At 42.9% G+C, this 25112-nt stretch overlaps 1 protein-coding gene across 4 annotated transcripts in view; it reads right to left on the minus strand.

Moving 5' to 3' along the window:
* Positions 1-236: 236 nt before the first annotated feature.
* Positions 237-25112, minus strand: part of stim2b (stromal interaction molecule 2b) — a 65793-nt gene continuing 40917 nt past the window's right edge. The window contains exons 3-14 of one of the 4 annotated variants that reach the window (XM_084043404.1): positions 18924-19035; positions 17260-17371; positions 14244-14359; positions 13568-13745; positions 12389-12566; positions 11336-11560; positions 10638-10799; positions 7366-7466; positions 5213-5451; positions 4157-4340; positions 3520-3614; positions 2891-3055 (exon numbers count right to left, since the gene is read on the minus strand). In XM_084043404.1, the coding sequence (XP_083899530.1) occupies positions 3024-3055; positions 3520-3614; positions 4157-4340; positions 5213-5451; positions 7366-7466; positions 10638-10799; positions 11336-11560; positions 12389-12566; positions 13568-13745; positions 14244-14359; positions 17260-17371; positions 18924-19035 (1734 nt within the window). In that variant the 3' untranslated portion in view covers positions 2891-3023. Of the gene's footprint in view, positions 3056-3519; positions 3615-4152; positions 4341-5212; positions 5452-7365; positions 7467-10637; positions 10800-11335; positions 11561-12388; positions 12567-13567; positions 13746-14243; positions 14360-17259; positions 17372-18923; positions 19036-25112 lie in introns of all 4 variants that reach the window. The other 3 variants (XM_084043402.1, XM_084043405.1, XM_084043403.1) reach the window with 3 other exon arrangements.

Below are 25112 nucleotides of genomic sequence, written 5' to 3' on the forward strand. Positions count from 1 at the left end.
TGCATGCTTTTCTAGTGCGTATCACCGTTTCCCCTCCTCTCAAGACAAATGGGGTGTCAAAATAATACCCCCCCCCCCCCCCAGTTCCCGGCTCTGTGCTCTCAGTGGAATGTGGATTCCAAATGGAGGGTCATGACTGTGTGCTCTCCACACTTTACCGTATTACATACCTGTGTACCATGTGCAAAACACCAAATGTACTGACAACATTCAAATACACGACTCTAAAACAGCTGTTATGCCTCCACTTTTTTTTTTATTATTAATTTGTCTACAGTATACAAATATTCACACACCAAATGTTCTCAAAAGAAAAGAAAAGAAAATAATCCCTACCATCACGTAAACATTCAGATTTTTTCCTCGTCTTGCAATCCTCTCGCTTTTTTTGCTTCATTGCGTCATATACTTTACATGACTTTGCTAAAAAAAAGAAAAAAACAGAAAAACAAAAACCACAAAAACCCCACATTGCCAGGTCCTGCTGTTGCCGAAAGACCCTTTCTGAAATTCCTTGTCAAGTCATCACGGTGACATCTCATCATCGCTGAAACTACAGTACAGTCATCATGTCGCGTGTCTTGTCATGACACCCAGGAGTCACACCTGTTACATTCGGACGTAAAAGTGACGCGACAACAGTGACATCGTGTCCAGGATGAAGGGAGGAGGGTAGTAAAAATCACAGTGAGAAGTGAGAGCCCTTGAAAAGAGACTGTTCAATCTAGGCCCAGTGGCTAGGAGCGGGTTCAATGGAGTTATGCAGAGAGGGCGCCATATTGCATGGATTTGGAAGTGGGGCAAGGTACAAGGGGACAGACAGTGGCGAGTCTGGAACAGACCTGGCTCATTTGTATTTTGCTTTGCCCTGCTGGGAGTGCAAGTCAAGCCTTGACAGTCGTATAAAAGTGCATTAATCTGACACTAAAAACGTGTATGTGAATGTCTGTCCCTGTCGTATTCCATGTAACAAAGCCTACTCCTGCACTATCCCAATCAGGCTGAAACAAAACATTACAAATGGTTTGCAAACAGCATTTGACCCATATATGACATAGAGGGGTTGAATAATAAATAGGAACAGAAGGGGAGGTAGAGAGGATCGCGTAGAGGATGATGTTTGTTTAGTATTAGGGACTGGCTAACACGTGGAGTCTGAAGTAAAGAATCCAGGGGAACGGTTTCAGGGCAAATGAACACGGACAGATAATTGAGGGGTATGGATTAAATCTGCATATTCGTTAAACGTTCTTCAGTAAAAATCACTCCTTATGAACCCCCACCAATAAAAATCTATTTAAAAACATCTATAAGAACATAATGTAAAAACAAAGTATATATATATTTATATTTATATATTGAAGAATCCATAGGCAGGGGCACTGAAGACACGTCAAATTATTTTGGCTCTGACATTAGATGCTGCGTCTCCATTGCCCCGATCCATGCATTCTTCCTCTCTACATCTTTATTCAATATGTACTCCGCAAGCAGCGGCCCTTTCCCAAAAACTAGGAAAGCAGTAGTGCAACAAACTTTAGCAGGATTCTTTTTTTTCTCCTCGTTCATTCTTTCTTTCTTTCTTTCTTTCTTTCTTTCAAAGGAAATTAGTCACATACATGAGCTCAGGAGCCTCCATAAACTGGAGGTCACTCAATGTGTAAGAAAAAGCCCATGATTGAAACACTTTAAAAGATGCAATCCATAATGCAGAAGGAAACATGTCGCGAGGAAGGAAATCAGTTGTCTTTCATTGTCCAGGTTTCCTGCCATTTTTACGAGCCACTTTCACTGTATAAACTTCATATGGGTTAGTAAACATACTGGTGTTTTAAGAGGTGTTTTAAGAGGTGTCTTACAGTCTCTTGTACAGTGCAAACAGTGCAAACAGTGAAAACACGATACCTGACATCTTTTTCTTTTCTTTTTTCTTTTTTGTTGCATCGTGTGTTCACCAACAAACTTATGGATTGCACCTTCAAACCCCAAACACGCAGTGGCTTTTTGGTTCAGACTCACAAGAATTTGAGGAGACAGTGAGCAGGCCATGTGCTTTGCGGTTCTCTGGATGACAACCGGCCTTACCCTTGACCCTTTGACCTTTTGTTGACATTTCCTTGACCTCTGAAGGCTTATCTGTGAGGCTATGAGTGAGCTAAATAAAAAGGCATTATTGAAAAATAAGGCTACCAGTCTGGGGGGGGGGGGGGGGGGGGGTTGGAGGAACCCAGACTGAGCTACATTCCATCTTTGACATTTGTTTTTAAATTAAATTAAAGAAGAAAAAAGTGAAGGAAAATGGAAAAAGAAAATGTTTTAGCTTTTACGATGACGTCCTTTTTTCTTTTTAGTATTAGGGCTAAAACAACTTTCTCTTTACAACTTTATTTTCCCTCTCTCTATCCATCTATCTCTCTCATACCCCAGAAACCCCTTCTGCCAGTTTCATTTCTTCTTCTTGAACAGGCTCTTAATCTTAGAAGAGGAGCGCTTCATTTTCTCCCCGTTGTCGCTGGAGTCCTGGGAAGAGGCGCTCTGGAGCTTGTGCTCCTTGCCGACACTGCGACCCTCCGAGTCCAGGGAGGTGAGGGAGGGGTAGCGCCTCACGCTGCCGCCGGGCAGCATGCTGGCGGGCAGCTGGTTGAAGCTGCAGGACTTCTCCAGCATGCCGTTCACACCCTTGCCGGTGGCGGTGCTGTGTCCCTGGGTAAAAGGCATGCTGTGGGTTAGGTCGGGCGAGCCCTTGCGCGCGAACGCGTGGTGCTCCATGGAGGGCGAGGGCGAGGTGGAGGGCGGGCCGGAGGTGGGTGCGAGAGGCAGAGGCGGGGGGGTGGAGTCCCTGAGGCTGCCGCTGGTGACGGTGGCTGGGGTGCAGGCTGTGGAGGAGGCGGACGTTGACATGGGAAGCTCCTGGAGCTGGCCGAACAGCAGCATCTCGTCACGGGAGATCTTTCGGTAGGGGGTCTCGGACCCCGGTGTGGAGGCGCTCCTCTGCTTGCGCCCTAAGGAGGAGCTGAGGGAGTCTATGTCGGAACAGCTCTCCTGGAGGATGTCCCTGAGAGAGAGAGGGGAGGGGGAGACCAGGGACACAAGCATCAACATACAATTCATAGATTCTCAGATTCAGATTCCACTTTATTGTCACATTAAACGATTGCAGATGGACTATTATACTTTTTTTTTTACAGTTGCAGTTTCAAGAGTTAAAATAGAAAAAGAGAATAGAGAGGGAAATAAACAAGAAAACTAGTCAAAATCTCTATTCAATGTGTAATATACCCAAGGTGCATCCTAAAAAAAAATGCAATGGATAAAATAGCAATACAGAAGGCAGAAAAACGTCTTGTGCAGGTAGAGAAACAGAAGCAGATTTGGAAACAGACCCTAGTGCGTATGGTCTCTTGTACTGATGAGACTGTGAGACATCATTTACAGTAGCAGCAGATATCAAATATGACAGTGTAAACATAGTGGCAGTGTTGCTGCAGTGCCTCGCAGCCACCAACATACTGTATATACCCGAAAAACATAATCCCACATGGCAGCCTGTGTTGTGAGGACAGCCTGGCACTGGGCTGGGCTCAGGGCTTGTGAGACATGACCTTTGACGCCATCTAAATGTCTCAATAGAAGAGCAGGGAGACAAAATACAACCAATCCAGTTGTATAAGTTATATTGTATTAACATACTCTACTATACAGATTGGTCAAAACTACATTTTATTAATCCCTATTTAAAATGTTCAAAAAGTGTATTATCATTATTTAATGTTTTTAATCAAATCATTTTAATGAAACGTTCTCCAAAAATGTTCAGCAAAAACTTTCAAAAATATCAAAAGTATCAGATACACACACTTATTTTTTCTATGCTAAGTATAAAGGGCTAAGAGAGGTTAATGCAAAATGTCTCTCTCCAGCAGTTTTTGAACGCATAAATAGCTCAGAAATCCAACTTCTCAGCAGTCCCCACAAGCAATGGTCTGCATTTATATTTAAGTGTCATGCATGCGTAGTCTGTGTACTATCAACCGCTCCAGCATGTCATCTATACTGTCAGGCTCAAATAAGGAAAAAGGATGGATCGCATCGCAGGTGTAATTTGCATAATTATACAGTAATTAATGAATAAATCAATGGATGACTGCTTACATACCCCCTGCGTTCCACGTTGAAGAAGTGGTATTCTTCTACTGCCTCGGGGTGGTAGGAGTGGGGGGAACTGGCCATGGACAGCAGGTCAGGGTCTGGACCCATGAGTGACGACTGTGGGCTCAGAAGACTCCTGCGGGAGCGACACAGGCTGCTGTTTCGCGTCAGCGGCGGGCGGATCATAGTCGCTGCACGAGGACAAACGGAGAACAATGTGAGGACATGGTGTCAGACACAATGTCCGAGGGGGGTGTGGGGTTTAACTGCAACACAAAAGAGGATGACTAATGGGCCGTCCACACCTAGCACCATAAGTTTAACTATAAATATATTGTTTTAAAAATCGTTCCGACTCAAATGGATGGCTGAGGCCACACCACAACTATAACAACGACATCGATGTGGATGCTCACATGATTATCTTTATAGTTATACTTATACTTATTGTGCTTGGTGTGAACAGCCCTTAAAGCTTGTATGCTTCAGCGGAAGAAAAAGAAAAGTTGCGAGAATCATGTATTCTAAACCAATGCTCGTGTCAACACTTTTTTTCAGTTTAAAATAGGCTATGTTATGTATCCACTGACAGATACACACCACACACAGACTCAAAACTACACTGAAAGCAATACCAGCCACACTGGTACACATATGGGAGTTGGAGTTGTATGTCCAAAATAATAATACTCAATTCGGGATGAATTCGTGGGCTGAAGGTCAACTCGCGAATACAGAATCGACCACAAATAGACACTCAGTAAACAAGTATGCATCTCGCTCATAAAACACTGCGGCCCTACCGGGTCGCACAAACCTCAATCCAACATAGCCTTTTCATATAAATCAGGGTTTCTCAATGTGGGGTCCATGGACCCTCAGCGTTCCTCACAGGTCTGTAACTCTGAGAGTGTTATGGGGGTCCTTGACATTTTTTACGTTTTGAGAACCCCTGATCTAACACATGTGCACTTACACAGGGAGAAGTACTTAAACGTACTTAGTTACTTTACACCACTGATGAAGACTTAAAGATTAATCCTGATGCCCTTCCCAGACTCACTGGAGAACTGGGAGATGAGCGGGGGGGTGTCCTCGTCCAGATCGTCCACTCCGCCGGCGATGGGGTAGGGCGGCACCGAGACGCGCGGCATCACCACCCAGCTGTGGTCCGAGTACAGGCTGGCCGTCAGGCTGGGCAGGCCCGAGTTGTGGACCACCGCGAAGCCACAGAGCTTCTCGATCTGGTGCCAGCGGTGGAGACGCTCCCTCAGGCACGCCGTCACCTCGGACAGAGACTTCCTGGGGGAATTACGTGAAAGACAACGCAGTGTTTAGTAGAGGGTTGGGATCTGGAAACCGGAGGAATCGGAGGAACCAGATCCAACATTGAGGAACTGGAATCGGTTCCGTCACATTTGGAACCGTTTCCCCTAACCAGGTTTTTATCACACTGTCTGTGGTTCTCAAACTTTTTTAATGTCAAGGACCACCTTAACTCTGAGAGTGTACAAATGTCAGCATACCATGTTTCAAATTTATTTAGAAAAACATGAAACATGGTATGCTGACATTTAAAATAAATTATGTATACTGTCAGCGATGAGAACTGAGGACTGGAAGAAATGCAAACTTCAGTACCATACTTCACACATAAGTATATTTTTTCAAGTGTCAATATTGAGCTGAATTCTAATGAAATACAGGACAGTCGGTACCAACATTGCCGTTGATTTGAAAAAATACATTCAACCTCAGGAAAAATGTCATAATACTCTCAACTCCAAGCCAACTACTGACATTGTACAGTCATCTTCAAGAAAGCAATAAAGAAAACACCAACCATTTCCAAACAGGACAAACCCATTAATGTACATGTATAGACTATCTGTCCTTACACATACAGTACTATGGCTACTGTGGCTCTCAACAGTGTGTTATTTGGTTCATTTTTAAAAGACCAATTTATACTTCGACAACAGTGTCGTTCAATGTCGCTTGACAGAGTTGAAATTCTACGCATAAATCGGGGCTTTAGTTTTTGTTTGTTTCTTTTGTTTCTTTTTTAACAGCACATCTCACAGGTTAAGCCATTGAAAGTTCAATGTGGTTAATTTGGATGTAGCATTTGTTGCCTTTATTGTTGCATTATTATTATGGGATCGCTAAAGCGATCACACTAATGTTATTATTATTATTAGTTGTTGCCTCACACAGAGACTTGACAAAATGTCTGTCAACACTGACAGGAAAGTGTGCTGCAAACACTACACTTGAGCTGCTGTGGTCATATCGACGGACGGTGTGCCTTTCAATACCTTTTGCATTGACAAGGTGACACTGTAATAGAAATTGATATTCAATAACACACAAGGACCCTTCTGGTCGTTATCAGTAATCAATGACTAGTGTGACTGACTTCACATTAATGAAAATCAATGGATGAAGATCCATGAACGTGGCCGATAAACCACATTGTTCAGGAACATGTCTTCAATGTTGAGGACTATTGATTTGCCTGTAGTCACACTTGTACTAAATGTGTGATTGAATACTTTATTGGTCAGATAATGTATGTAAACAGCACGGGGTACAGTCAGACATTTAGGCTAAAAGGATAACACAAAAAAGTCCAGGGGACTTGTTTCCATTGTGGTCCTATGTATTCAATTCATCAACATAGCATACAATAAATAACACAATATTACATATCATCAACAAATACAAAACACTATATGTACAAAGGAGAAAAAGGAAAACGTGTCTGCAGTGAATGTCTGTGTGTGTGTGTGTGTGTGTGGGGGGGGGGGATTCTAACGCCACTGTGTCCCCCATGAGTCTATACTAGGCCCCCTCCTTTTCCCCCCTCGTCACCAGAAATAGCAGATCTACAAGCTCTTAACGCATCATGTTGTGACACACTGTGAGCTTGTAGATCTGCTATTTTCACCAAAAATGTTTGCCCCAGAATGTGGACACTAGGGTAGTGGTTAAAGTCATGCGTCTGTATATATTGTTTTGTGTGTGCTTAACCCATTAAAAGTAGGAAAGCATCTGTGTCATTTTAGATTTTAGCGTTGGCTATTCAAAAATAGCAGATATACAAGCTCACAGCGCGTCACTTCGTGTCGCACTGCAAGTTTGAACATCTGCAATTTTTGAACATTTTTTAAAAATCTTGACAGTGTGAGAACTACTGAATATTCTATTCCTTACTTGGCCTCCAGTATCTTGTGGTCGACCTCATCCAGTGATGAACTGTGGGCTACGTGAAGCGTTCCAAACACAGTACCCCTCTTCTTCTTGATTTTCTCCGCCTATGACACACAGACAAACCACACACACACACACACACACACACACACACACACACACACACACACACACACACACACACACACACACACACACACACACACACACACACACACACACACACACACACTAAATTAGATGAACAGAAAAACCCATATGGACGGTGTCAAGGAAACACACGGTTTCAAGATTCTCTTAACTGAACACAAGACGTCAAAGGGATAAATCAAGCTTTGCGTTGTGAGTCAACAATAGACACTTGTGCTTTGATGAGAGCGTCTCCCGGCTCTGTGTGTGTGAGCTACGTGCGTCCCTGAGTTAATCGTTCAGAGCCCATAATTCCTTCCAGCTGCAAGTAACAAAGACGAAAACAAATGACGCAATTAAAACATAATTTGGCTAAATCATCATGAATAACAAATGAGGGAAAAGTGGAGGCAGGAATGGGTTTACTCCCTCACATGTTCAGGTGAGAACTCAATTAAGATTCAAATGTTTGTAGTCCATTTTGAAACGGTGAGCGCTGAAACCCACAGTGTGATGCAAGAAAAACAGAGTTACTTCATATAACGTGGCTTTAAAGACAAAGAGATCACTTTGTCTTTATTTTTCCTAGGATTATGATGTTACTGTCTGGAGATGACGGGTGGGGTCTCCATGCATGCGAAGTCCACCCCTCCCTACTGAGCTGCCTTTCAACCCCCTGAGCCCTGGCATCCCTATTCTGGGGAGGGGGGAGATGAAAATAGCCGATCTAGCGACACATTGAGAGCTTGTAGATCGGCTATTTTCGCCGAAGAGATTTGGTGTAGAGGGAAAAAGGGTGCACTAAGTACAGTGCCAACTCAGGTCCGGAGAAATGAAACGCCGGAGTATATTCACACAGAAAAGTACTGGATTCTTGCTTGATAACATAACATAACATACAATGTACAGCTGCCTGGTCTAATGCTTAAATTATGCTCTGTCGTACGATGGTGGCACATGACAAAAATACACATCATTTTGGGGGTCCTTGACATGAAAAAGTTTGAGAACCACTGATATAGCAACATAGGTTTTTCAGAAAACATTTGTAGAATAGGCCTCAGGTCTTAACCACTTAAACCCCTGCATCGGTATTGTGGAAAGCTTTCGCTGAAAATAGCAGATCGACAAGCTCTTGCATCACGTTGTGAGCTTGTCGATCGGCTATTTTCAGCTAGAGCTTTCCCCACAATAACAAGAAAATAGAAAATACACTAGTATTGAGCCCTGAGGGACTCCGGTTACCTATGGGCTTTAAGTGGTTAATGGGTTAAGCAGAGTGATGGCATAAAATTGCATAATTGCATAAAATCTACCAGCACATGAGGCATGATGCATGCATACTACTGGCTCATTTCACCAGTGGTGCTTTCCTGTGCCGCTGGCTGAGCAGGCCGGCATGTTTTGTTTGATGTTCTGTGCCTCATGCAACGGATGGATGTTACACAACAAAACATGGATTATTCTGTTTGATCAGTTAGGTCCATTTATGGAGACATATGTGGAATGGCAGCTTACATTACTTTAAGCATCAGTCTCATGGATGTGATCAGAAACTACAACCCACAAACAAGTCACAGATTAAGAGCTGTTTAGGTTTGACAATGCTGGGCTGATTTCTCATTGGATACACACTGTTAGGCTCAACAATTTAATCTCCAAATACTAAAGCCATACATGGCAATAAGAGAGCCTATCAAACACCGGGCCTGATGCATTTGTAAAGCAATCACTGATTAATGATCTCAAGCCTATTTACCAATCACTGGTGCACAACGCTCGGTAAACCACCTGTACCATTACTCATATACATTACATTACTGATATAAACACCATAGACTAAACATATACTGTGTAATACACTCAGTTAAGTACATGTAACATTACTCATATATACAGACCAAAGCCTACTGTATACACTGTATTGGGGCATATTTGCTCATTTGCGTGACGTCAGGCATGTCCAGTCAAATGATATGCCAATTGTCACTGATGTCGGGCATGTCCAGTCCATATTACTTTACTTAATGCCATAACTTGACATTAACTTAACTTTATAAAGTACATTTATTTACTTTTGTGCTGATGGTCGTGGGTTCGAACGCTGCCTGGGGTCGACGTAAGCAAGGGCATGCGGCTGCAATGGGTTCTTAACGCCAAATCAAAATGGGTTCAGATCTGAGCCAAGTCTCCTGCAGGAGGTGCGTATGAAGCCTGTCTTGGACGGGAGTCTCCAGACGTAAATAAAAACGGATGTTGATGGTGGTAGAAAAGGCTCACTTGTGCGCCACTGTAGAATGTCCCATAATTGTCAATTTTGGATGAATTCCAGCAGCTAGTCGACGAATGCATTTCACCCTTGAAAAGGCATTTCCCAGCAAGAGTGAAACACCAAAACGCAGCTTATTGCCGAATTATGTATTTTTGTGTGTTTAGTTTTCATCAATTTTTAACAGGACTATGTAGAGCAGTGCTTTCCAAACTTTTTAGCTCGAGACCCAAAAGAGAAATTCCTTTGACTAGTGAAAATAGCTATATCTAGAATATCTAGAAGCACATCACAACTTTTTTAAGATCTACTATTTTCACTACTTCTAAACAATATATATATATATATATATATATATATATATATATATATATATATATATATATATATATATATATATATAGAATTTATTTTCATTTGTGTTTTTATTTTATTTTATTTATTTAATCTTTTGAAATAATAAAAAATAAATTGTTGGAAACTAAGAAAAAAAGGGTGTATTTTCGCGACCCATAGAAATGTGTCCATGACTCTAATGACACTAATGAGTCCCGACCCAGTTTTTGGGAAACATTGATGTAGAGAGACAGGGAACCATGAAGACATGCAGCACAGGTCTACAGCCAGAATCGAACCAGTCAACGGGCTCGCCCTGAGTTATGTGTCTCTTAATGTTCACATCACCCTCCCAGTCCCCGGGCACAGCGGGCAGGGACCACGTCGGACTAACACAACCCACCTTGGTTTCATTAGATTCGTGCACCGCTCATTTACTCAGATGGATTCGTATTTTGTAAATTACCCAGTGCAATGATGGCGATTATGCAAAACTAAAACAAAAGCAATGTGAAGAGAAAAACATTTTGGGCTAAAGTACCTCATCCTTGGCGACCGCCAGCTGTAGCTCGGCGCTCTGTTTCTTGATGTTGTAGTACTGCACCTCCACCTCGTGGGTGAGCTGCAGCCACATCTGCAGAGCCTCCGGCACGGACCACTCCGACTGCATCTCCTTCTCTGCTCGCTTCAGGGCCATACGCACCTGCATGGAGGCACAGCCAAGGGTCAAAGTTCGACTTTCATTTGTCAGCAATACCAATGCAAAGGCACGTGAATTTCATTGTGCGCTAATACCAACACAGCAGCTACAAGCAGCTACTCTCAAGAGTTAAGACATCAAAACTAAACTAAACATCAAATCTAAACTACATGACAGAATCGGTAAATATAGCAGCCATAAACAAATATGTTGTAATGGATACATTATGTGTAGACTCAAATTTCTGCACCTCTGTGTATGCCCACATATTTTGCTGTATTTATGTGACACACACACATTCCACTATATAAATTAAATCCTTAATTATTTATTGTTATTTTTGCGTCTAGAATGTTGAGGTAACAAAACCAGAGACTTTTACTATTGTGTACTCGAACATAAGATGTAACAATACGAAATGTGAATCTTGAGGAAGGAGTGAGTTGCAATAGTCTATCCAGATCCTGGATAAGGATCTGGGCAGACACCTGGGTGGGGAAGGGTTTGATCCATCGGATGTTGAAAAATTGTTAACCTACAGGATCGAGCGATCGCTGCAATGTGTGTCTCGAAGGACAGACTGTCCAGGACCTCTCGAAGGATCTTGACAGTTGGAACAGGAGCCACCAGGGAGTTGTCGACGTAGCTTGTAAGATCCTACAGGGGGCAGGACTTTCCAGGGAAGAGAAGAAGCTCAGTCCTGTCTGCGTTGAGATTGTGGTGGTGAGAAGACATCCACCTTGAGATGTCAGCCAGGCATGCAGCTTCAATTTGTGCGGCAGAGGGAGGGAAGGACAAAAACAGCTGAGTGTCATCAGCATAACAGTGGTAGGAGAGCTTGCGAGCAGAGACGACACGAGCCCAGAGGTTTTTAGTGTGGAGGGAAAAAGGAGGGGGCAAAGTGCAGACCCCTGTGTCTGTAGCTCTCCTAGCTTTGTGAATATCCGTGGTCCCAAACCGTGATGAATCTCACGTCCAGGGGCGCTCGGGTGGCATAGTGGTAAAGATCCCTGCCCACCACCACGGAGGTTGTGGGTTCGAAATCCACCGTGGTGCATCCGGCTTTGTTGGGCGTCTATGCGAACACAAGTGGCCCGTGTTCAGGGGAAGGAAGCCGGGCGGGGTCATTGCACGTACTCCCTACGGGCTGGGGCGGCACCTGTCAGCAGGGAGTGTTGGGTGGGAGGAGTAGGACGAAGGCCCTACGTCCTCCCGGTGGGGGCTCCTCACTGGCAGTTGAGTCAGTAGGATACAACAGCAGTGACAACACAGTCAATGTGTGTGGGGAGGAATCAATTGGCATAACGACTAAATTGGGGAGAAAAAGGGGGTAAAAAAGAATAGGCTACTCTAAATGTTTAAGAAAAAAGAAAAAGAAAGAATAAAAAAGAATATCACGTCCACTGATAGTCCTCAGTAGGATCAGACAGTCCTCAGTTGTCCTCAGTCCTACCATGTCAAGTATCTTGATTGGTTGATGTTTTTTATTGACAAAAATGCATATACATGACCATATATTTGTACACATCTGTCAAAAAGCTTCAGAGCTTATTTCCATCGCGGTCTTGTAACTGTTCATTGAGTTCCCTTACCTGTACCAGTTCCTCCTCCGCGTACTTGAGCCGGCTGAGCTCACTCTCAGCACCCTCGCGGAGCTCGCGGAGCCTGTGGGCCTCCTTCTTGGCCCCGCAGATCTCGTCCATCATCTTCTGCTCCAGGTTATGCTTCTCCACCGCCACCGTCCGGTTCTCCTCCTGTGCCTTCTCCAGCCTGGGGGAGGAGAGACAGACAGAGAGAGAGAGAGAGTATTTTGTTTTGTATTGTGGGGAAAGCTTTCGCTGAAAATAGCAGATCGACAAACTCAACGCAATGCAACACGTTGTACGCAATGTGGCCCCCTGGAGTGAGTGTTGAAATTGAGTGGCCCTCTACATCATCAAAGTTGCCCACCCCTGGTTTAGAGTGTACTCTGCATCCATCACGTTGCAACAATTTTATGCAGGGCTGAACGTGAAAGCGTTGAAGCAGTCTAGCAGCTTGTGTGATTTGAAGCTTATGTTACAAGTAGTCCTACTAGCCTCGATTAAACAACTCATAAGGTGGATGGCGAAACAGAAGAGGAAGCTGATGGGCAAATGAAAAATCCCATTCTTCACTCAGACACTTTGTTTCAAATAATACAAAGGGAAAGACACAAGCTGTGTGCAAGCTGGTTGAAATCGTCTCGAAGCGATCAGTATTCAGCAGTGTGTTCACTTTGTCCATCTACAAGTATTGTGAAAATTGCAGAGCAGCAATTGATGTTCATAAAGCTGATGAGCCTAGTAGAGTTCCATGTTTCTGATGAACCAAATCACTTTAATTTAACATGACATCTAACATGACTCTATAATGTATTTATATGTATGTAGTATGTACTGTAGTACAGTTTTCTTTTTCTTTATGTTGATAAAGCTGATGAGCCTAGTGGAGTTCTATACTGTATGTGTCTGATGTATTGAGAGTTCTTGAATCTTTCTAGATGTCAAGAGTGTAAAGACAAAGTGATATAAGAAATTGCTCTTAAGAGACACGTTTTGTTTGATGCACTTTGTCAAAGCTGGATAATGTTGTTTTTACACGTAACCTTAAATCATAGCGTGTCACTTCGTGCCACGCTAGGGAGGGACGGAAAACGTTTGAGAGCCACTGGTGCAGGACTCTCCGAAATGGGGATCTGCATCGGATCGGATCCAAAAAAATGCGGCCTGGGTCAGAGGCTCTAAGCTCACCGGCCCTGCAGCTCCATCAGGCTCATCTCTGCACTCTGGAGGCTCTCCAGGTCCCTCATCATCTTGTTGATGTGAACCTTGCTGGACTTGTTCTGCACGTAGGCAAACCAGCAGCCTCCCACACCGATCACAATGGAGATCATCAGGATGAAGTCTTTCATCCAGTTATGCTGTGGACCTGTGGATGACCGGAGAGAGAAGCGGGCGGGATTAAAAATCTCAAGAGTCCCAATCTGTGATTTGTGCAACAGCATGAAAGGGAGCCCACAACACCGACACTCGTCATTTTTAACAATACATTGTACAATTATGATGATTATTTGGTATTATTGTTCTAAATGTATTTTCCTGCTGTTCTACTACATACACCCAACCAGTTGAAGACATCACAGATTGAGGCTTTAACATTTGTCCTGAGAGGATGCGAATAGGAAAGTGAAAGAATCCAGATATGAAAAAAAGGTAGATGTGTTGCCGATTGAAGTCCATTTTAAAGTCATTGTCTTACTTAACAGATTATCAAATGAAATCAAGAATTCATATTTTGTCTCACAATATAATTTAGTTTCTCCATAGATTTCCCCAGATGTTAACTTTTGAAACATACAGTAGCACATGCAGTATTATTTATTTTCTGTGCATGTTATACTGTCTTCATTATAGTTTAGATACTTACGTAAAGGCGGTCCAAAGAGCACTGCATCCAATGCCTTTAGGTTGAGTTTCTGTTTATGTCGTTGGTCTATTATCTTCAGCTGTTGCGAAATAAACGACGGTTCATTCGCCGCTATTCTGAAATATGGGCAGAAAATATAAACCGTGAATAACCTGGAGTTGTTTTGATACAGAGTGAAACATAATAGAACCTGCCACAAGGTTGCTAGATTTGAAATATCACTTCAGAAATTCAGAAATCAAGTCAATTCCCTAAAACAAAAACAAGAAATGCACAATGCACAAAAATAAATCCTGGTAAAAAAATAAATAAAGCATTATGAATGTTTTTGTTTAACTTGTAGGTTACAGTTAGGATCAGGTTAGAGTTAACTATTCAATTAGATAAGGGTCAGGGTTCAGCTTAGGGTATAGCCGGGATTCTGTAAAGAATTGAAATGTATCCCCCGTCAGTCAGTCGATCAATCGATCAATCAATCAATCAATCAATCATTCAATCAGCCTATTCTCTCTCTGTATGTATACTATATAGTATATACTGTGTATGTGCGTGTGTGTATCATTGACAACACCATCTGCCCTTTGCTTACTTTTTCCCAGGGGTGGGGGTGGTATCTGCCACCACCATCTTAAGGGAATCAGACAACATGGCAGTCCTGTGAAGCACTCCCACCCCACCCCACCCCGCCCCGTGCCGTGACATCACCTCATGAGTCAGCACTCGGCTGCAGAGAGGCCGTAACGCGACACGAGCCGACTCCTCACCCCTCATGGCCCCTCACCCTCCTCTCACCCATCTACCCCGCTACCACCACGCACACGCACACACACACACACACACACACACACACACACACACACACACATACCACCACTACGCCCACACATCTCTGTTCTCTCATGCCATACATACAGTTAGCCAGTGGTGTAAAGTAACTAAGTATATTTACTCAAGTACTGTACTTAAGTACAATTTAGAGGTATTTGTTTTACTTTACTGGAGTATTTCCAATGTTGAGTACTTTTACTTCTACTCCACTACATCTCAGAGGCAGTTTTACTGCACTACAATTATTTGAAAACTTTAGTTACTAGTTACTTTGTAGATTTTGATTATTATCACAAAACATGCATTAACCACTTCAGCCCTATACAGTATATGTTTCGGCTATTTGAACATAGCAGATCTACAAGCTCACAATGCGTCGTGATGCAACGCATTGTGAGCTTGTTTTCAAAGGATTTGTATACATTTTATACATTTGAAAACTAGTGAAATGGGACATTCTGCATAATGTACTTTTTAACTTTTGATACTTTAAGAATATTTTGACGCCAACACTTTTGTACTTTTACTTAAGTCAATTTTGATTACCGGACATTTACTTGTTTCTGCATTGCGGTATTGATACCTTTACTTCAGTAAAACTTTTCCCACCCCTGCATACCTCCCCTACACCCACACATCTCTCTTCTCTCATGCCATACATACAGTTAGCTCTCTGAGTCACATTCCTGTAAGGTTATCCCACCTCCACCATCCATATCTATGCTTTCTCCGAATACCAAAACGCTCGCCCCAAAACACGGTCGCCCCCGGAGCAAATCCGGCGACCTCGGAACGGTCTCTACCTGGTATTCCTAAACATAACCTCAGTAAACTATGCCTACACCTAACCTTATTTGTTTGGGGTGAGTCATCCGGTTACCCTTTCTCCTGCACATCAGCCCGGATAATTTTGTCAACCCGGCGCGTTAACGTCTTTGTTTACAGCCACCGCCACAATGCAACCGTTAAAAACCTCGGCTCTCAAAGTGGGGTCCAGGGACCTTCAGGGTACATTCAGGGGTTTCCAAATGTAACTCTGAGAGTTATGGGGGTCCTCGAAAATTGTTTTAAACGGTTTGAGAACCACTGCATTAAAACATGGCTCAGCAGTCACTCTGCAGTGAATTTGTAAAGTCGGTTTGTAGGACAATATAATAAGCAACATAAGGTTACGGAAGGTATAGCGCGTGCACTTGCACAGATATACATAGATAGGTGTTATGTATGTAAGCCAAGGTTTCCCGTTAATTATAAACAATTTGTGAGCTTGTACATCTGCTATTTTCGATACGCAAAAACACCGTCATGCAGCAAAGCACAAATCAAGCTTTACACAGCTGTCTGCACTGAGTACGGGGCTTCTTGGTTCGCTCGGATGTTATGATAAACGGACCCGGGGATAATATCCAAGCAAGCACAGTGACTGCAATGGATAAAGTGGTGAAAGTCGGTGACACACTGCATGTGACGTTAATTATAATATAGCCGTTTAATTTATTCTTTGGCCCGGAAAAATATAATCCTGTCGGTCAAGGTGGCCGGCCCACAAAATGCCTAGTGGGAACCCTGATGTATGTGTATATCTTATTTCACTGTGTATTCTATAATACCCCCCCCCCCCCCCACCAAATATGCAAACGGTGTGTGCGTGTGTGTGTGTGTGTGTGTGTGTGTGTGTGTGTGTGTGTGTGTGTGTGTGTGTGTGTGTGTGTGTGTGTGTGTGTGTGCGTGTGCGTGTGCGTGTGCGTGTGCGTGTGCGTGTGTGTGTGCGTGAGTGTGTGCGCTGTTGTGTGCAATCATCTTTACTTCTGCATGCATTCATCTTTTTTTTTCATACTCTCCCTGCGGTTCCCTTCCAGTTTTGTGTGTTCCCCCTTATGACCAGCAGTGGGCAGCATTGATCAGAATAATAAAAATCTGATGGTACCTTGGGGAGTTATAATAAGGTCCACAATGGTGTTATCTGCCATAAATCCAATTCATAAACCACCAAATACCCAGAGAAAGGAGCTCACAAAACCCATGAACCTGAATGTCTTCCAGAAACTGGCAATGAGCAAGAACTTGTAACTTTGTAAGAAACGTAATGAAGATTATATTGGCGTTGCTTATTATGTAACTATTAAAGTGCAAGGCTGGTTATACAGTTCTCTGTGTGTGGTGTGTGGAGGAGGTGAACCGTGCTAACCGTGGCAACGTGTTCCCAGTGACCCGAAAGTCTCTGAAGTTTCTCTCATACTGAGGCAATTCCACCGAGTCCTTCAGCCACTGTACCGCGTCGTCACTGGTCCAGTTATGAACTGGATATTGATGGAGAAAAGAGAGTCAGACAGAGAGACAGACAGAGAGGGCAGTGTTAAACTATATCATGTTTACATGTCAGGTTGTGCCGGCAATAGGCTCTATGCACAGCAGCCATATTGGACAGAAATTGGGCCCCTTCCTTGCTTCCTTCACTGGTGTTACCAATGACACTAATGAAGGCTCTGTTCCATTTAGTGTAGCACAGTGGTTCTCAAACCTTTTAATTTCAAGGACCCCCATAACTCTGAGAGTGTACAAATGGAACCAAATGGACCCGGGAGGGTCCATTTGGTTCCATTCAATCCGGGAAAGTCATTTTTTATTTTAGCTATATACTGAGTGTGTGTGTCCCAGATATTCAAGCTCATAGCGCGTCACTTCGTGCCGTGCTATGAGCTTGCAGATCTGCTATTTTTTAACAATCGTGAAAATCTGTGCAAATCTCAATATATATATTTTTTCGAAGCAAACATTTTTAACTGAAATCTTTGCTTCTGGTGGTCCCTGGAACAAAATATTTTGAGATGGGGGTCCGCTGCCAAATACATATAATGGTGGGGGTCCTTGGCATGAAAAGTTTTGAGCACCACTGATATAGCAACATACGTTTTTCAGAAAACTGTTATGATTTAGAAGACATTTTGTAAAATCGGCCTCAGGTCTTAGTGGGTTGGCGGATAACTGAAAAATCTCCTGTATCGCCAACACTTCCAACAGGCCCAGTATGATAAATGTAATGCGGTGCTGCCCCCGTAGCGCCCACTGCTCCTGAGACTTAGGATGGATTAAATGCGGAGGACACATGTCACTGTAATATGCAAAATATACAGTGACAAATACCCCACAGGAGGAGGAGGAAATGTAGATTCAGTGCCCGCAGACAGTATAAATAAATGTATATTATACGACTATGCATAGATCATCAGTAAAAGAGAGGGAGGGGCCGAGGGTGAAGAGCATCAATCTGACAACAGTCTCCTCGTCCCTTTGTCGTCATTATTTCTTCTATTGCTAAGTGTTTCTCAAAGTGAGGTCCGGGGACCCCCAGGTGTCCTTGAGGGGGTTCCCGTGGGGGGTTCCCCCAGCAACATTAGTTAATATAACATAAAAAAATAATTGTATTCACTTGAACCGCTTTATCCTATTTTATACAGTATTTAGGCTCTTGAAAAATAGAAGATCTACATGCTCAGATCTGGTATTTGTGAAACATTTTTGAAAAGTTATTCCTCCCTCCTCTTCCCCAGTCATTCATCTAGAAATGTTAACTGTTTCGTTTGGCGAGTGCAGGATGAAACATGTACTGTGGTGGCGGAAATTCATATAAGAGTCATTATGGTATTGATAAATTTTATGTACAAGTTGGGTAGCAGCTTTGATCTCCTGCGTTCTCTTCCTATCTCTGAAACTTACTCAGGAACATGAAAAATGTCCATTACATTTTGGTACCAGAAGATGGGTGGCATTCTACTCAACTTTGAATTAACAATACATTAAAATAAATAAATACCACAATGACTGTTATATGAATTTCTGCCATCACAGTACCTTCGGAGTTCTTCCAGCTTCGCCACAACTCCTCCACAGTGATGTGTTGGTCCTCGCGGTGCAGGTTGCTGTGCTTGTTGGTTTGCTGCTGCTTCATGTCTTCTATGATGAACTGGAAAAAAACAAAAGGCATTCAGGGGATTACCGAGGATCACACACTTTATCCTCCGCACACACAAGTTCATAATCGTCTTTCTGGTGCTTACACTGAAATCCTCAGGGTTCATTTAATTCTGACTTGTAGAAATGGATGGTGGAAGTGAGTGAGTAAGTAGAAATGGATACAAATGAACCCGCGAGGTCCATTTGGGTCCATGTTTGTTTACACTCTCAGAGTGTAAATGAACACAGTCGGTGATGCAAGTAGGGGATGCAAAGAAGTAATGCATTTGTCACTCCTGCTGTTGCTCGATCTCACTGTGTCTCAGTCTGTGTGTGTGTGTGTGTGTGTGTGTGTGTGTGTGTGTGTGTGTGTGTGTGTGTGTGTGTGTGTGTGTGTGTGTGTGTGTGTGTGTGTGTGTGTGTGTGTGCGCGCGTGCGTGTGCGACTTGCGTGCTGCACACAATTTTAACAGAGAGAGGTGCTGTGAGAACTTGGCCTCGCCTAAAAGTGTAGTTTTGGATCACTCACACACACATTCTGTTCCCTCTCCTTTCTTCCTTTTTAGGGACTTTGCTGATGGAAGGAGAAGGGAGAGAGAGCGAGGCAAACAGAGCGAGAGAGAGAGAGAGAGAGAGAGAGAGACAGAGAGAAAGAGACTTGCAGAAGAACCACCACTTGGACCTGCACATGTCGTGTGTGTGTGTGTGTGTATGTGTGTGTGTGTGTGTGTGTGTGTGTGTGTGTGTGTGTGTGTGTGTGTGTGTGTGTGTGTGTGTGTGTGTGTGTGTGTGTGTGTGTGTGTGTGTGTGTGTGTGTGTGTGTGTGTGTGTGTGTGCACATGGTCATAGACGGACACTAATAAGTTATGTAATAGCAGAGACAAAGCAGTTGTGCATGCATATGTGTGCATACACAAGTAGTCCTGACCAATAACTTAACCGGATGTCGTCCTTTAGTGCCGCTGAAGTAAAGGCCACAGAACAGAAGGCCAATAGTCTGCCAGTCTACCAGCATGCACTGCCACATGGCACAAATCACCAAGGAAACAAGTGAAGGGTAACAACCAAGCCTTTCAAAAACACTGCTTTGTTCTGTCTTTTCAGTTCGTCAATGTGTGTGGTCTTGGCCACAAACTGTGGAGGTCATTAAAAAAACCTGTCTAATTTGTAAACCCTACCTGACTTTGTTACATAATCATCTGAGGTTGCCTGGATACAGTACAGTTGCCAATGGGCCACTGCAGCCATGGCTTATCTATATGTAATTAAAAAGACAATACAGCAGCTTGTACTAAAGTAGTAGCATGTAGCGCAACTTGCCAGAAAACAGTTAAGTTGCACTTTTAGGCAAATGGTGAACTTGGTGAAACCGTTTTTGCTTCCGGAGAGGTAGACTTTTACATTAGTATAAGTCCATTCCTCGAAATACAAGTAGTTTAACTCCTACATTGTATTAAGATACATATTCATAACATACTCTTATGCAAAATAACATTCTGAATTCAGCTTTTGCAAACAACCATTGAGATGTTCGTAATACTTTACAGAGGCATGTGAAATAAGCAACTAGTCTGTTACCCATATAGGTAGCTCTGTGCTTGCCTTGTGGCTTCTGTGGGAAAGAGTTTAGCATGATAACTCTGATCCTTGTGGTCAAGCTTATCAGCCTATTTAAATGTCACTAAGTTGCTGGAACCTATGGTATTCAGGATTTGATAGTAATAAAGTAGGCCATAATGAACAGCAAATACTCACTCTGATCAAAAAAAAAAACACATACTGTAGCCCCATATAGACCTCACTATACTGGGGAAGAGAAGTACTTTCACATTGTCCATTCGATATGCAATGATATGTATTTAAAATAAAAACAAAACACACACACACACACACACACACACACACACACACACACACACACACACACACACACACACACACACACACACACACACACACACACAGCATGTGTATATTGCTCACACACAGACAGACTCAGTAACAGGCAGAGAATGGCACAATGCTCAGCCTCAGACGCACGCACGCACGCACGCACGCACGCACGCACGCACGCACGCACGCACGCACGCACGCACGCACGCACGCACGCACACACACACACACACACACACACACACACACACACACACACACACACACACACACACACACACACACACACACACACACAGACACACACACACACACACACACACACACACACACACACACACACACACACACACACACACATGCACAGTAGCAAACAAAGAACCATTTTGTTCATCATCTCATGGTAGATTCCATAGATATGGATTCCAGATATTCTCGTACATTTCTCCTCCTCTCTACCTCTCTCTCCTTCTCGGTCTCCATTTAATGTCCATGACGGATTATGTGCCGTACCATCGATCATTTATCCCTCGTCAATGAGCACTCGGCTGTGTTATTTTTCATTTAAACCTCACACACATTACCAGGGCTCTAACACCAACGTGACAGCATTGTGCATTAAAACTCATTTCTCACGACCGTGACATTTGTCAAGTTAAGTCAGTTAGGACAACCTGTTACAGAACAGTACCACTGACAGCTAAATAATGAATGAAAAATAAAACTGGATTATAACTATGTAGCCAACGACATGGTTATAATGTGCCGTTCTACTGAGCTTATAATGCATTCTACTGAGCTTACAATGCACTTACAATACGTTATAAACGTTGTTATAAGTTGTCTTAAGTTGTCATACATGATGATAAACATTTATAACACGTATTATAATTCCTTATAAACACATTATAATGCATTATAAATGTGATTATGATACACTCGAGCCCTATATCCCAGCCAGGGCTTTAAGGTCTGCGGACAAGCTGTTGCTGGTCGTTCATATACACGACTAATTTGGGGAGCAGGGGTGACCTTGCTTTTGTGGCTGCGGGTCCCGGGCTCTGGAATATGTTGCCCCTCCCCATTAGATCTGCCCAGTCGGTTGGGGCTTTTAAAACCTTACTTAGAACTCACTTGTTCTCTCTTGCTTTTAGTTGTATTTAGCTCTCCTGTTCTGTCTTAACTCTGCATTTTTCTGTTTTTCTTTGTTGTCCTGTGTCAATGCATATTATTTGTTGATGCTTCTTTATGTTTGAATTACCTTGTTTTAACCATGTTCAGCACTTTGGTCGGCTTTGGGCTGTTGTAAATGTGCTACAAATAAAGTTTGATTTGATTTGATTTGATTTGATTATAATGCATTATAGACCCGAGTCCGACCTCTGGTAAGGTGTTACCGATGTTTTTATTATTGACTGAATCGAATAGTCTGATTTTCAACTTGAGCCCCATTTTAAACTTCATTGTACAATAGTGTCTTGCAAAAGCAGCGAAAATAGCTGGACTAACTGCTATTTTTTGATTCATTCATTTTAACAACCATGGCGACTGGCTGAGGAAACCCTGTGGGCCGAAACAATCGTTGGTAATGGCTGCTGCTGGGGGGATAAGACCTGAATAAATAAGAGCCTAAATGGACTTAAGTGAGTGCTGGTATTCCTTTCGGTGAAACTATGTCCACCTAAACCGTGCACCTTGTACACATGTACTTTGGACTACTCGTCTGATGAGTGCTTGCATCTTTCCGACCATGTTAGCAAATAACATTGTGGGAAGAGAAAGTTTGTTGTAAGTTTCCATTAGCTTGGCATCCCTGCCAATGATGTAAACAGCAGGTACATGCTCAAGCTATCATCCACAGCATGCCTGTGAGAGACACAGAGTAGACAGAAATAGTACCATCCTACACACAGAAAAATAAAGGTGCCAACTGGAACCAAAACTGGTTCTTCAGAGTGATGCCATAGAAGAACCACTTTTGGTTCCAGAAAGAACCTTTCAGACTATTTATTTGAATGGTTCTATAAAGAACCCAAACCCCTTAAACCATATGAACTTCATCAAATGGCTGAAATGTGTTTGTCGAAAATAGCAGATCTACACGCTCAAAACGTGTCGCACCACGGCGCGTTGTGAGCTTGTAGATCTGCTATTTTTGATGAACGTCTGCCTAATAAGACATGGTTTAAGAGTTCAAAGGTTCCTCAAATAACTTTGACCAAAAAAAGGTTAGAACTAGATGAGGAACATGAAGAACCATTCACTAGATCAAATGGTTCTTTAGTAGTTGATGGTTCTTTGTGGAACCATATAGCCTTTTAAAGGACCATTTAATAACCATTATTTTTCTGTGTATATAGTAAGCAGTAATGAGGAAGTATATGGAGATAAAGTTGAAAAAAGTGTTCCTTTAAGTTGTGATAAAGTTGTGTGATTTGATAGCAAAGTGTAGTTAACAAATATCCGTGCCAACTTTAATGAAAACATGCACACAACTTTCTCTCTCCACACAGTCACACAGTCACACAACGCGATGCGTTGTGAGCTTGTAGATCGGCTATTTTTCTTTTTTTTTGTGAAAATGAAAGCGGTTACGTGTGTCTGTGGGTTTTATAAATATTGAACCAATGCAAAGTATCAACAAGAGCTTGTGACTAAATAATAACTACATTGGATCCATTGGAACACTCTTTCTTCCATTTGCTGAAAAGTTACTTTTCAGTAAAACTGATACTTTAAAGGGATAGTTCACCCCAAAATGTACTTATTTTCTATCAAAAAATAAATAAATCTATAAATAAAAAAATCTCCATGAATTCAAGGCTCCATGGGGTGAGTAATCGATAGAAAAAAAGTAATTTGGGGGGTGAACTACTCCTTTAAGTAACAGTTTTGGTCACATGAGGTTTCCGCTGGACAGCGACGACATGCACTCTGTGGAAGAATCTGCTGTGCCTTGAAAGAGGACCCGGAGCTGTCCAAAGACCCTGGATCTGGTTCCAAGCGCTGGGGTGTGAGTAAAATGTCTGGACCGTCCCTCTCTCTCCACACAGCCCCCCACCCCTCATGCACCATGGGACTTCAACACAAACACCTCCTCCCGTAACGCTCCCCACCCGTCCAGCCCCTTCCAGACATCCAACCCATCTATAGATAGAGCCTAGACACTCCTTCAGACTGTTCAACTTGGCTCTTTAATTTTTTTTGATGTATGATGTTTATGCAGCTTTCATCATGATCACAGATGTTTAAAAAGACAGGTGCCATTAAAAACACTGAATTATTTTGCTGATTACGATATAAAACAAATTTAAAAAATGCCATCTTTGTTGGCTCTGTCCTCAAACACACCAACCTAAACACAACACATGTGCTGTGTACTGTATATACCGTATATTATCACCTACTGAGACATAGGGCTGGGACATAAGGACAAAATATTGACCAAATACCTCAATATCAATATTGTGAGGATATTATCGTATTGTGCGTTGCCTCTCCCTACAGATACACAGGACACAAACCTAACCCAGGGGCCTCAAACCCTAGCACAATACAGCTGCACACAGATACACACACACACACACACACACACTCACACTCACACTCACACTCACACTCACACTCACACTCACACTCACACTCACACTCACACTCACACTCACACTCACACACACACACACACACACACGGCGACTGCACACACACACACACACACTCACGCATAGATCACCCGTGCGACTGTGATGTGGGTCGGGTTCTGACAATTTCAAAGTGATGTAACTTGATGCTTTGGAGTGTCTCCTTGGCTGACAGACAGCATGCAGCCCAGGAAGCCTCTGCACCTGCCGTCCCCCAGAGACCAGCCAACAACCGCAACGCAACAAACCCCTGCCTGGCTGCCTGGCACCACCCAGAATAGTGGAGTTATAGAACACATGGATTAAAAGCAAAATAAAACCTCAAGACTGAAAATGTTTGTAAGACCAGGTCCTAATGTCCCCGATTCGTGAAACAGTGTGAAAAAGGAGACACCCACACTAACGCTGATACCTAAACAATTAACACAATATGTAAAATCATGATGTTTTAGAGATATCGTTCCTGCTCTTGTACATACTGCCGCTGCGCAACATGCTTCTGTAGAAGACAACACTGTATACATCCACTATGCATGCATTCAGATTCAGTCCAC

This window comes from Gymnoscopelus microlampas, assembly GCF_963454915.1.
Source record: "Gymnoscopelus microlampas genome assembly, chromosome: 19".
Taxonomy (NCBI): Eukaryota; Metazoa; Chordata; class Actinopteri; order Myctophiformes; family Myctophidae; genus Gymnoscopelus; species Gymnoscopelus microlampas.